Source organism: Lissotriton vulgaris, unplaced genomic scaffold (genome assembly GCF_964263255.1).
Source record: "Lissotriton vulgaris unplaced genomic scaffold, aLisVul1.2 SCAFFOLD_410, whole genome shotgun sequence".
NCBI lineage: Eukaryota > Metazoa > Chordata > Amphibia > Caudata > Salamandridae > Lissotriton > Lissotriton vulgaris.
In genome coordinates this window covers 351,243-365,096 of record NW_028244089.1, presented here as the reverse complement: position 1 = coordinate 365,096, position 13,854 = coordinate 351,243, and the positions used below count along the sequence as shown (strand labels likewise).

At 49.5% G+C, this 13,854-nt stretch overlaps 1 protein-coding gene across 1 annotated transcript in view; it reads left to right on the top strand.

The window, feature by feature from the left end:
* Nucleotides 1–13,854, top strand: part of CELSR3 (cadherin EGF LAG seven-pass G-type receptor 3) — a 690,139-nt gene that overhangs the window by 424,066 nt on the left and 252,219 nt on the right. The window contains exons 8-9 of the mRNA XM_086948740.1: nucleotides 2,211–2,336; nucleotides 5,473–5,642. Coding sequence (XP_086804866.1) covers nucleotides 2,211–2,336; nucleotides 5,473–5,642 — 296 coding nt within the window. The remainder of the gene's footprint in view (nucleotides 1–2,210; nucleotides 2,337–5,472; nucleotides 5,643–13,854) is intronic.

The window sequence follows — 13,854 nt, the reverse complement described above, 5'->3', positions numbered from 1 at the left end:
GATCCAGACTTGTGATAGTGCAGGTCTAGACTTGTAACAGTGCAGATCCAGGCTTGTGATAGTGCAGGTCTAGACTTGTGACAGTGCAGATCCAGGCTTGTGATAGTGCAGGTCTAGACTTGTAACAGTGCAGATCCAGGCTTGTGATAGTGCAGGTCTAGACTTGTGACAGTGCAGATCCAGGCTTGTGATAGTGCAGGTCCAGACTGGTGACAGTGCAGATCCAGGCTTGTGATAGTGCAGGTCTAGACTTGTGACAGTGCAGATCCAGGCTTGTGATAGTGCAGGTCTAGACTTGTAACAGTGCAGATCCAGGCTTGTGATAGTGCAGGTCTAGACTTGTGACAGTGCAGATCCAGGCTTGTGATAGTGCAGGTCTAGACTTGTAACAGTGCAGATCCAGGCTTGTGATAGTGCAGGTCTAGACTTGTGACAGTGCAGATCCAGGCTTGTGATAGTGCAGGTCCAGACTGGTGACAGTGCAGATCCAGGCTTGTGATAGTGCAGGTCTAGACTGGTGACAGTGCAGATCCAGGCTTGTGATAGTGCAGGTCTAGACTGGTGACAGTGCAGATCCAGGCTTGTGATAGTGCAGGTCTAGACTTGTGACAGTGCAGATCCAGGCTTGTGATAGTGCAGGTCTAGACTTGTAACAGTGCAGATCCAGGCTTGTGATAGTGCAGGTCTAGACTTGTGACAGTGCAGATCCAGGCTTGTGATAGTGCAGGTCCAGACTGGTGACAGTGCAGATCCAGGCTTGTGATAGTGCAGGTCTAGACTTGTGACAGTGCAGATCCAGGCTTGTGATAGTGCAGGTCCAGACTGGTGACAGTGCAGATCCAGGCTTATGATAGTGCAGGTCTAGACTTGTAACAGTGCAGATCCAGGCTTGTGATAGTGCATGTCTAGACTTGTGACAGTGCATGTCTAGACGTTTGGCAGTTCAAGTCTAGTTGTGTGTTAGTACATCACTAGACATGTGGTACTCTGACAGTGCATGCTTAGAGCTGTAAAAAACGTGTTTATGAATGGTACTATATCTAAACGTGTGACTGCATAATTAAATGACAATACATGTGTAGACGCCTGACCGAACACATCTAGGCGTGTAACAGTACATGTCTAGACTAGCAGCAGTGCCTGTTTATATGGTGGTGCTAATGGAGACGTCTGACACTACATGTCTACATGTGTGGCACTGCCTGTCTAGGCCTCTGCTAAAAGGTTCTTGATTATGCTCTCTAACTCGTTTACTTCTCTTTCAGGGTGTCACGCTAAGCACTCGTTCTATTCTCTTTCCGGGTTTTCACACTAAGCCCTGGTTCTCTTCTCTTTCAGGGTGTCACGCTAAGCACTCTCTTCTCTTCTCTTCTCTTCTCTTCTCTTCTCTTCTCTTCTCTTCTCTTCTCTTCTCTTCTCTTCTCTTCTCTTCTCTTCTCTTCTCTTCTCTTCTCTTCTCTTCTCTTCTCTTCTCTTCTCTTCTCTTCCTTCCCTTCCCTTCCCTTCCCTTCCCTTCCCTTCCCTTCCCTTCCCTTCCCTTCCCTTCCCTTCCCTTTCCCTCCCTTCCCTTCCCTTCCCTTCCCTTCCCTCATGCCAAGTACTCGTTCTCTTCTGTTTAGGGTGTCACGCTAAGCACTCATTCTCTTCTCTTGCTGGGTGTCACACTAAGCACTTGTTCTCTTGTCTTTCAGGGTGTCACGCTAAGCACTTGTTCTCTTGTCTTTCAGGGTGTCACGCTAAGCACTCATTCTCTTCTCTTCCAGGGTGTCATGCTAAGCAGTCTCTTCCCTTCCCTTCCCTTCCCTTCCCTTCTCTTCCCTCATGCCAAGTACTCGTTCTCTTCTGTTTAGGGTGTCACGCTAAGCACTCATTCTCTTCTCTTGCAGGGTGTCACGCTAAGCACTCTCTTCTCTTCTCTTCTCTTCTCTTCTCTTCTCTTCTCTTCTCTTCTCTTCTCTTCTCTTCTCTTCTCTTCTCTTCTCTTCTCCTCTCTTCTCTTCTCTTCTCTTCTCTTCTCTTCTCTTCTCTTCTCTTCTCTTCTCTTCTCTTCTCTTCTCTTCTCTTCTCTTCCCTTCCCTTCCCTTCCCTTCCCTTCCCTTCCCTTCCCTCATGCCAAGTACTCGTTCTCTTCTGTTTAGGGTGTCACGCTAAGCACTCATTCTCTTCTCTTGCAGGGTGTCACGCTAAGCACTTGTTCTCTTGTCTTTCAGGGTGTCACGCTAAGCATTCCTTTTGCGAGTCCAACCCTTGCAAGAATGGCGGCTCTTGTTCTGTGGCTTGGGGGACGTTCACCTGTCAGTGTCCGCTTGGCTTTGGAGGCAAGGACTGTAGGCATGGTAAGTAGACAGAGGACCCCATCCTGCTTTAAGGGATGTGATGAAGCCATGTGGGTAGCAGGGGGCTCTGTTTGTACACCTCAGCTGCTGAGTGGTGCCTCTCCTGGAGTTCCTTCTGCTGGTCGTTTGTAGGCAGTGGTCTTCTGTCTGGCCCATGGTAGGCATAAAGTGGTCATTTTATATGTGACTGTCTCAAAATAAGCAATCTCTTGAGATGTATTTTAATGAAGAGTTAAAGAATCCCTTTTGGCTCCATTAAACTGTCCAACTAGATTACAGTTGGTGAAAATACCTTAGAATCGACTGAATATAGCACGGGCCGTAGGCGTCCGCACTGGACACTGCACTTGAGTCGTACAGAGCCAGGAGAGCGGCAAAGGACAGCACCAGAAATACACGTGCAGGCGCCTCGAAGTGGGCGAACCATGAGGCTACACGCGAGAGGACCGAGGAGGTCCACAAGAAGGGGACCTGACGCTAGAAGGAAGCTGTGCCACTGGTCACCACACCATTGGTGTAGCCTTTTATCATGCGCTATGCAGTGCTTGGCAGCACAAGTCTGCAGAGGTAGTATGGATACTAAAATTGAGCTGCCTCTCATGCTCTGCTCTTTGCTACAACATGGCTTGTGCCTGATTTAGAAGAGCAGTTCTTTACATATTTGCGGTAAGGTGGTGCTTTGCTTCCCTTCTCAGAAGTGGTTGGTGGGAGGACCGGAACGCGGTAGGGAAACTACCGCCTCTTTATTTCATAAAAGTATCTAGCGCTAGGACGCGCAGTGGGCTCACTCCAGTGTAATCTAAAGCTTAGCGCAAAGCCTAGTTCCTGATATTGCATAACTGTCGACAGCTCTTCTGCATTTGTAAGGCATAGGATCTGGTAACATAGCCAATCGCTGACCAGGAGCCACTGTAGGACCATGGACGTCCTGGCACCATCATGTCAGAGATAGTGGACCTGACGTCATGCATCCTTATACCCCATGATGACATCACACTGCTATCACCTTCCCCTCATCCTTAGCCCCTCGCCATGGTCTTGTTTTCTGCTGAGAGGCGAACAAAAAGGCAGAGTGAAAATTCCAGAAACTTGTGCCTTCGTGACCTTGGAGGTCATGGGTAGCAACGGTTGTGCCAGGGGCACCAAAGAGTAAACAGCTGTAGCCTCCTATACCCCCAACTTGTGTCTATGCATACATTGCATGGATTAAGGGATATCGATCGCAGGGCCAGTGCAGTGACGTTTGTAGCCCTTCGTAAAGGGACACTGAATAGGCGGCTCACTCGCAAGGAGGCCACAATGGATGCATGCAGCCTTAGTCTAAGGTCCATCTGCTGTGGGCACCTCTTTGGCAGCCTAGTGTTTAGTGCCCAATTGCTAGCCCTGCCCAGGGCGTCTTTACTAGGGGGGGGGGGGTAATTTGTGTATTCGGGCTCGGCAAAGCTCCGTGAAACGGTAATAAATCTCTACGAGCACGCAGAAATTCCGCGAACACGCGTAATTGCTTGTTCTGCCCGTTTGCGATACTTTTTCCTGTTCGCGAACGCTGCTTGCGTGCTTGGGGGGGAATATCTGGCGAATATGCTTTTTAATAGCGCGAACAAGCAAAAAATTCTACGAAGACCCGGATCGCGGAATTTTTCGCAATTCTGCGTTCTCGGCAGAACGCGCAATTACCCAAATTCTGCTAATTCCGCAAGCGGAACGGAATTTACTGCCCAGGCCTAGTCTTTATTCTGATCGCATGGACTACTTAAGTTGAATCTCATAGACCCAGCGGGCCTGGTCTTTATCCTAGTACAACAAGGATAGCGTTGACAGATTCGAAGCAGGACATGGACAGTGCATAGGAAGACTTTAGACTGGCGAGGAAGGTCATGGCTGCTCCGGCCACACCTCTTCCCCGGGAAAGGAAAGGCGCTTGAGGAGACATGCTGGTCAGGAGTTACCACAGGCACATTTAAATACCTTGAAAGGTCAGCAGTCATCTATGGGGTGCCTTGACATTTCAGTAAGAGGAACGTACAAGCAAAAAACACATTGAGAAAGACAGGGGATAGACACATGGAGGCAATAACAACCGACTGCCTGACAAACTGAATATCACACTAGATTATGGCGCTCAGTGACCAGGGAATGAGTTCGCTGGACGTGTCTAGAAGCCTTATCTGCCATCCTTTGCTCATTTTCTACATTGCCTTGCGAACAAATATTAAATGTGGAATATATATTTTTGTCAAACTAATGGTGCACGTCTTTTTAAATTTTATTTCAGAGTTTTCTCTCTCATTAACAGCGCAATTTGTAATATCTCAAGACAAAATTACAATGCTAGGTTGTGAGATGACTACTAAACCGATGCATCTCTAACAAAACCTATTTCTTTTAAACATGTTCAACCGATTTTCCATTATTCCATGGCTAAATGAAATATAGAAAATGAAAAACATGAGTTTATCAAGGCCTCACCAACATTTCATTTAGGATGACAGCTGCTGGCTCCCCAGATAGCGCTGCGAAGAAGCACAGGATGTACTGCAAGCTCTAGGCTACAGTTTTTAATTGGAGGAAACACTGGCAATAAGTACTTAATAGTAAAGATGACCAGCCTTTGAGTAGTGGTGACCTCAAATACAAGATTGTTACTTCTAGCGTGCAATACTAGAGAGTCAGTGTCTGCAAAGGCAGAACTTACAGCTGACCACCTCTACAATAAATGTGCTTTTTTTTAGACTGGGTCTGATGGCTTAGTGGACTAATGCTTCCATGGCAGGGGCCTGTGTTTGACCTCATGTTCACAGGTTCAAATCCCGGTGGGGCCTTTTTAGCTTTTCATCATTCTGAGGTCGATAACATGAGTACCACTGAGTTGGGTAACAATAAACATCTGTTATTCAGCGCCAACATACCCTTCTGGGTGAACTTGTGCTTTACAAGTAAGCATGCTTTTCAGTGGCTCTTTCATCGATCCATGGGTACAGTGTACACATGCCATCAGGAAAATGTATGTGATGCTTCCTCTGCGGGGAGGTGATTCGGGGTTCCCAGCACCTCTGTAGCAGAATCTGTCCCCCTATTCTATTGCTGTGTAAAAATGCACCTCATCTCCACTCTGCCACTTTGTTTTCCTTCCCAGCGATGCTCCATCCACACCGTTTCCATGGCAACAGCAGCCTTTCCTGGGATTTCAAGAATGAGGTGAAAATCTCCGTGCCTTGGTTCCTGGGAATGACATTCAGAACCCGACAGCCAGGAGGGGTGCTGCTGCAAGCCCACGCTGGTCAATACACAACCATACTGTGCCAGGTAGGGTGCTTTCAAGCATAGAACTAGCCAGGCTAACCAACATGGGCAGGGGGTGAAAAGCCACCCTCTGGTAATTGAAAGGCACTTGAGAAAGGTATTTTATTACAGATGCAAACTCCAATACCTTGGCGAAATAGCATGAGAATAAAACATCTTTTCAGTCAAAAAGAATTGTTTCATGTATGTAGCATTTACTCTTTCTCTGTATTTTCAGTGTCCCCTTGTGCTTCTTATTTTTTTGTTTGCATATTTATATACCGCAAACTCAACACGAAAGTATTAGAGTGCTTTACACGAGCATTGTATTTACATTACACATTCAGACACGGGGGATTAAGTGATTTGCCCAGAATCACAGGATGTGGACGCGACCCGAAGGCTCGAACCCTGGTTTCCAACACCAAAGTCGGCAGTCTAGCCGACGGACCACATCCTCTCTCCCTCAATCTCACTTGACCTCCTCCTCCAGTCCTTCCCCCTTCCGAGAGGGTCTCCTCTAATGCCACTTGTTCGCTGTTCTTTTAGTGTCCCCTTGTTTTCCTTAATTCCCCTCCAGTAGTACGCCCTTCCCAGAGGGTGCCCGCAAAGCCCACGTGTTCTCTGCTTTCAGTGTCCCCTTGTGTTCCTTGCCCCCCCCCACCCTCCATCTTCTCTCTTGGTGTCAGAACCGCCTTCTTGAATAAGCACCATGCAGCATGGGAAACACCCTTTACAATGTGGTTTTACCACCTTGTACCTTTATTTATTTATTTATTTATAAAGTTTGTTATAGCGCGAACATGATCCCGAGGGATATCAGAGCGCTTTACAATAGGAGGGAGAGGAATGTAAAAGTTGCAGTGCATGTGTCAAATCGGGATACCAAACAGAGCACATATCAAAATAGAACTCACAGAACAAGAACGGATACAAATGCAACGGGTCGACAAAGAGTAAGATGATAACTGGTCATTGCAATGTCAATTTAACCCATGCATGCCATACATCTGTAAGCAATTTATATTACACCTCAACATATTTGATCAAGTTGATGACAATAACATTGGCATGATGTAGGTTCAATCAAGTGTAATACTATATAAGATGCCTTCAACATACTATCTTTGTCTTCGATTCACTATAGTCATTTCAGCCTGGCCTAATTGTACCATGCATTTTTTGCCACACATATTTTTAGAACGTATATGCTTTTAAAATGAATTCCTTTACCACACATTTAAGGGTCCCCCCCCCAAACACATTGTATATGTATATAGATATTTAAACATTGGGGACACCTCCACCCCAGACGTGCATATGTGTGACATCATATATGTGTATATCAATGACCAACAAGACAATGTGCCTGGTGTGCCATATAACTTTCCATTTAATTTTAGCATATTTCACCTGGTAGTTCGAATTAAAAAAGAAAAAACTCTACTTCTAATAGATCAAATGAAAATACCTCCAAACTTTTGTGGATTCTGTTTATTATTTGTTGAGCTCGAGCGGATACTCTGATCTGCCATATTTTTACAATCACACTTTGGATGACCCTATTGGACGATATGGACCGTTGTTCTCAACTTTGATTCCTGAATCTTACAATTACTGTCATATGCATATGACATGAGGTTACATACGCCGTGATATTTCTACTTCATAGCCTTGAAAAAGTCTGAGTACTGATTGATAGTACTGACGAAACACGTGTCGGCTGTTTTTATCAACTTTAATTTTATGGATCTTCAAATAAAGAAAATGAAAATATGAACATGAACTTCATCTGCTCCTTTGTTTTGTCCTGAAATTGAAAGTACATGATACACACAGTTTAGATATTGTGGAAATTATATGACCTATCAGTCTTTGGTGTACATGTGTTCTAGGATTGTGCGCTCCTTGATCCCTTCTCTTTGGCTGCATCAAGAAACACCTCAATCAATCAATCAATCAATCAATCAATCAATCATAGCATTTATATAGCGCGCTACTCACCCGGGCGGGTTTTAAGGCGCTAGGGGGGGGGGGGGGGGGGGGGATCCGTTTATTGCTCGAAAAGCCAGATCTTGAGCTGCTTCCTGAAGGCGAGGTGGTCCTGGGTTTGCTGAAGGTGGGTGGGGAGGGAGTTCCATGACTTGGCTGCCAGGTAGGAGAAGGATCTTCCTCCGGCGGTGGCTCTGCGGATGCGTGGAATGGTGGTGAGGGTGAGGTTGGTTGATCGCAGCTGGCGGTTGGGCGTGTAGAAGGTCAGTCGGTTGTTGAGGTACTTGGGCCCCAGGTTGTGGCGGGCTTTGTGTGCGTGGGTGAGGAGTCTGAACGTCATCCTCTTGCTTACGGGGAGCCAGTGTAGGTCTTTCAGGTGGCCGGAGATGCGGCTGTATCGGGGGATGTCCAGGACGAGTCGTGCGGAGGCGTTCTGAATGCGTTGGAGTCTTTTCTGGAGTTTGGCTGTGGTTCCGCCGTAGAGGGTGTTTCCGTAGTCCAGGCGGCTGGTGACGAGTGCCTGGGTGACCGTCTTCCTGGTTTCGGTGGGGATCCATCGGAAGGTCTTGCGGAGCATGCGCAGGGTGTTGAAGCATGATGAGGACACGGCGTTGACTTGTCTGGTCATTGAGAGGAAGGAGTCCAGGATGAAGCCCAGGTTGCGTGCGTGATCCGTTGGCTTGGGAGTGGTGCCCAGGGCAGGGGGCCACCAGGAGTCATCCCATGCGGAGGGCGATGATCCCAGGATGAGGACTTCCGTCTTGTCTGAATTCAGTTTCAGGCGGCTGTTCTTCATCCATTCAGAGACATCTTTCATCCATTCGTGTAGGTTGGTCTGGCGGTGGCGGGGTCATTGGTGAGGGAGAGGATCCGCTGGGTGTCGTCGGCGTAGGAGATGATGTTGAGGTTGTGTTGGCATGCGATGGCTGCGAGGGGGCTCATATAGATATTGAAGAGGGTGGGGCTGAGTGATGATCCTTGTGGTACGCCGCAGATGACTTCGGTGGCCTCTGATCTAAACGGGGGGAGGCGGACTCTCTGGGTTCTTCCGGTGAGGAACGAGATGATCCATTCCAGTGCCTTCTCTTGGATTCTGATGTTGCGTAGGCGCTGCACTAGGGTGCAGTGGCAGACAGTGTCCAATGCTGCGTAGAGGTCCAGAAGGATGAGGGCCGCTGTTTCCCCGTTGTCGAGCAGGGATCTGATGTCGTCTGTGGCTGCGACGAGGGCGGTCTCGGTGCTGTGGTTGGCTCGGAAACTGGACTGTGAGTGGTCGAGGGATTCATTCGTCTCGAGGAAGGCGGCGAGCTGTCTGTTGATGGTCTTCTCGATGACCTTGGCCGGGAACGGGAGGAGCGAGATCGGGCAGAAGTTCTTGAGGTCGGTGGGGTCAGCTGTTGGTTTTTTCAGGAGGGCGCTGATTTCGGCGTGCTTCCAGCTCTCCGGGAAGGTGGCGGTCTCGAGGGTGGTGTTGATGATGTCCTTGAGTTTGGGTGCGAGGGTGGAGTCGGCCTTGTTGAAAACGTGGTGGGGGCAGGGGTCCTTCGGGGATCCGGAGTGGATGGTGTTCATCGAGCTGATGGTGTCTTCGGTGCTGACCGGGGTTCAAGTGCGGAGGGTGATGGTGGGGGGTGTTGGTTCGGTGGTGGGGTGCGTGGTTGGTGCGCCGAAGCTGTTGTGTATATCAGCGATCTTGTGGTGGAAGAATGAGGTGAGTGAGTCGCAGAGGTCTTGCGAGGGAGCGATGTCGTTGTTTCCGGCGCTGGGGTTGGAGAACTCTTTGACGATGCTGAAGAGTTCTTTGCTGTTGTGGGCGTTGTTTTTCAGTAGTTCTTTGAATGCTGACTTCTTGGTGGTCCGGATCAGCTGGTGGTGATTGCGGGTGGCGTTCTTGAGGGCAGTCATGTTGTCTGTGGTCTGGTCGGTGCGCCAGGCCTTCTCGAGGGTGCAGCAGGTCTTCTTGGAGTTCTTAAGTTCTTCGGTGAACCATGAAGTTTTCTTGCTGCCGGATCTGCTGGGGGGGGGGTCTTCTGTGGTGCGAGTTCGTCTGCGCAGTTGGTGATCCACTGTGTGAGGTTTTTGGCAGCTTCGTTGGCGTCCGTAGAGCTGGCGGGGGGGTTTCGGTTGAGGGCGGTGGTGAGCTTGTCAGCAGTGATCTTGCTCCAGTTTCTGCGAGGGGCCTTTTGGGGGTGGTGGTGAGTCGTGGTTCTTCTGAAGCTGAAGTGGACGCAGCTGTGGTCAGTCCAATGGAGTCCGGTGGAGTGGCTGAAGGAGACGTGTTTGCTGCAGGAGGAGACTGGGTCAAGCGTGTGGCCGGCGTAGTGGGTGGGGGTGTTCACCAGTTGCTTGAGTCCGAGGTTGGCGAGGTTGTCCAGCAGGGTGTTGGTGTTGCAGTCCTTGTTGTTCTCCAGGTGGAAGTTGAGGTCCCCTAGGAGGATGTAGTCGGTGGATGGGAGGGCGCGTGGGCTGATGAAGTCTGCGATGTCTTCGCTGAATTGAGCGCGAGGTCCCGGGGGTCTGTAGATGAGGGTGCCTCTGAGTGTGGTCTTGGGGTCGGTGTGTATCTTGAAGTGGAGGTGTTCAGCGGTGGTCAGGGTGTCGTTAGCGTCGGTTGTGATGCGGATGATGTTCTTGTGAATGATAGCGATTCCTCCTCCTGTCTGGTTGACGGGGTCCCTCCGGGTGATCTTGTATCCGTCCGGGATGGCGATGTCGGGCGCTGAGGAGGCGTTCATCCAGGTTTCCGTGAGGAAGGCGAGGTCTGGTGAGGTCGTGTCGAGCAGGCTCCAGAGTTCGATGGTGTGTCTGTGGACGGAGCGGGTGTTGAGCAGGATGCACTTGAGGTGGCTGCTGCTGGTGCTAGGCTTGGCGGGTGCGGTGCAGGTCTGGAGGCAGGTGAATTTGCAGGCTTGGCAGGTGAAGGGTCCATGGGTGCGCTTCGGGGTGGCACGGTAGCAGACGGGGCTCCGGCTGGTGTTGACTGCACGGAGGGTGGTGGCGTCATAGGTTCCTCGTGTGGTCTGGCGTCAGCAGGAACCAGGGGTCCTGGCGCTGGGCGAGGTCCTGGCGCTGGGCGAGGTCCAGGCGCGGACTGGCGCAGAATGGGCTTGCCTTTGGCTCGCAATTGGCGCGCCCGCTGCGCGTGAACGCTGCGCGTGAATGCTTAGCGCGGACTCTGCCATAAATGGAGGGAGGGAGGCGGAGCGAGGGAGGAGCAGCTGGGAGGTGGTAGCGGGGTGGCGAATGGGAGAGGGGGCGGGGCCGCGGGGGAGCAGCGGCAGGGAGCGGGGTGGACCAGCGGGGTCAGAAGCACTAGGGCAGACGGCGATAACAGGGGGCCGAGCACAAAGGGCAACAGAACAGAACAGTACAGTACAACAGTACAATTAGGGCAATACTACGGCGATAACAGGGGGCACCTCTAGCAGGACTGTGAGAAAATTGGGGTGTAGTATATGGTGTGGTTGTGTGACCTCACCATGTAATACACTTACCAACCCCTTTAGGTACAGTAGGTTTCGTCTGTAAAACCCTCAGCTCAGAGAAAACAGTCCAGCAAACTGCTACTTTAAATGATAGCAGTCCCTCTGTTGCTGGTATGTCAGCGTGGGGGAAAGAACTACCCCTTTCACGGTTCCATCTTGGACATTAATAGATAGGAGATCTGGGAGAGGGTCACTCTGTTTGTCCTCGCCTTCATCTCTTACTAACAACATGGTGATGTTCCTGGTAATGCCCAAGTCCACTAAGTGGGTGACTTCCCCCCTTCTTCTCTAAGATTGGATTGGGCCCAGTCTACTTGTCCTGTAAGGCCCTGGGTGCTACGGACTCTAAGTCCCACACTGATTGTCTTGTCTGTTATTCCACTATGAAAGACTTTTGGTTATATCAGTATTTGACAAGCTCCTGACTGGCACTAAATTTGTGTTTGCCTTTTTCATGTACTCAGCCATTCTGGAGCAAAGGGAATGGACATAGTCCACTCAGTGGCATAACAATATCCCCCATGGTGCAGGGGGCTCCGAGCTTTAGGGGGCCCCCGGCACTGTGCAGGGGCGGCAAGGCCCTGGCCTGACAGCTCCTGACTGGGTCCGGAGGGTGGGGGGTCCCCCCTCCATTTGCTTTGCAGGGAGTCCCCCTCAAGCTTTGTTACGACACTGAGTCCATTATAAATTGTTTAGGTTCCTTGAGGGGTCGCTTCCATCCTTCCTTAACCAACCTGAGTAGGCCCCTCACTGGGTGTGCAAAAAACAGCTCAAATGGACTAAAACCAACTCCTTTTTGAGGGACCTCTGTGTCCAAACATTCGTCATGGGAGAAGAATGTTCCATCTCCTCCTGAGTTTTTCAGGCAAACCCATGATCATGCCTTTTATGGTTTTATTGAATCTCTCAACTAAACCATCACCTATGGGGGGGTGAACTTGTTAGTCACCCCATATTGTTCCCACATAGTCTTCAAATGGGTGGACATGAAATTTGTGACCCTATCAGATATAACCTACATAGGGAACCCAACCTTGGTGACGATTCCAAGGAGGGCTCTAGCTCCTGCAAGGGGAGTTACTGTGCTATGAGAGTGGCCTTAGGATATGTAGTGCCATAGTCCACTGCCACTAGGATGAGCCTGTTCCCTGAAGCTGTGGGTGGGTCTAGGGATGAACCATATCTATCTCCACACTTCCAAAGGATGTCCCGAACACTGGCAGTGGAATAAGGGGAGCATTTGGCTTGCCTCATGCCTTGCCACTGGCTTGGCAGGTCACACAGGAGCAACAAAGCTCACTGACCTTCTCAGACATCTGGGGCCAGTAAAAGTAATGGTTGACCAGCCCTTTCCAGGTCTGGCTGCCCTAGGTGCCCAGCCAAGGGTATATCATGAGCAAAGTTGAGGAGTAACTCCCTGTCCCTACACTGTTGAAGAGCCACCAGTATCATGGGTGCCCCTGGTTTGGGGTCCTTTATCTCACTGTACAGAAGCCCCCCTCCCAGTATACCTCATGGGTACCACTGGTATCCCCATGGGCCTGTTTGTGAGCTAGCTGTCACAGGTCTGCGAGTGGCACAGGCTGTTTGTCCATTGCTCAGGTCCTCCCTAGAGGGACCCCCTGCTCCTTGGAGTTCTGCCAGATCTGGCAAGTTTCCAGGAATTAGTGCCTCTTCAGGCACCAGGATTTCCCCCTGAGGGTTGAGCTCCTTCTGGGCTTGTGGACTTTTGGAGGCTGCCATAATTAGGCTCTTCACTTTCAAAGTTTGTTTGACATCTTGCCACTATGTACAGTGTTTCGGGCAGAATGCTTCAACAATAAATACAAAGTACAAATTTACAGAAAGCACTAATATTTCAACAAAACAGCATGTTGTAATTCAGTTTGAGCTCACATTTGTTCACAACCTACCCATCTTCACACACCAGAGATGGCTAATCAGTATCATGTTTTTTGCCGGCTTTGAGTTGCAGCATGCATCGTGCCAGCTCAGTCAGTGTTTGCATGGATGAGGGCTTCTCTGAGTTGACCAACTCTGTTTTGCCTGGTATTCAAAGGCTTCTCTAGCTATGAACGCTTTAGTTAATGGGTAGTCTTTTATCACCTGTTTCATTTGTTCACATTTTACACTAAGGTCCAAATTTCGATGAGAAGTAGTGGGTAGTGCTGAATCTGTTCCTATGAACAATGTGCTTTAGTTATATACTATTCCTTTTACCCATTCTGACTTTGTTCGACAAGGTAAGAAAGCTACCGGTGAACGTTTGTATAAATCATCTTCAAATAGCCAAGGGCATAATATCCTGCACCAACTCAACAAATTAGCAGCTTTCCTTTGCAGTGATCCCTCCAGCCCCTGCCCCATCCACCAAGAAAAGACTTCCTGGAGAAGTGTTCATCCACCATCCCCTCTGTCCTTGGCTTCAAAGGTCCTCCTTCATTATCACTTTCAGACACCTCCAGAACCCTCTTCTCACTTTCAGACAGACCTCCAGAACCCTCTCCTCACTTTCAGACAGACCTCCGGAATCCTCTACTCACTTTTAGACAGACCTCTAGAATCTTCTATTCACAAAGCTTGATCCAATTGAGTTTTAGTGTTCGGTAAATGTACATAACATCAGAAGCGTGTCTTCTACACACTTGTTGGTTTCTGTGTTTTGGTACCTGGGTTGCAGTACCATCCGCTGCCTCCCAGAAAATCAACCTGTTGTGAGATGAGCTTCTGTAGTCTCTCGTTCACACGGGCATGTCACT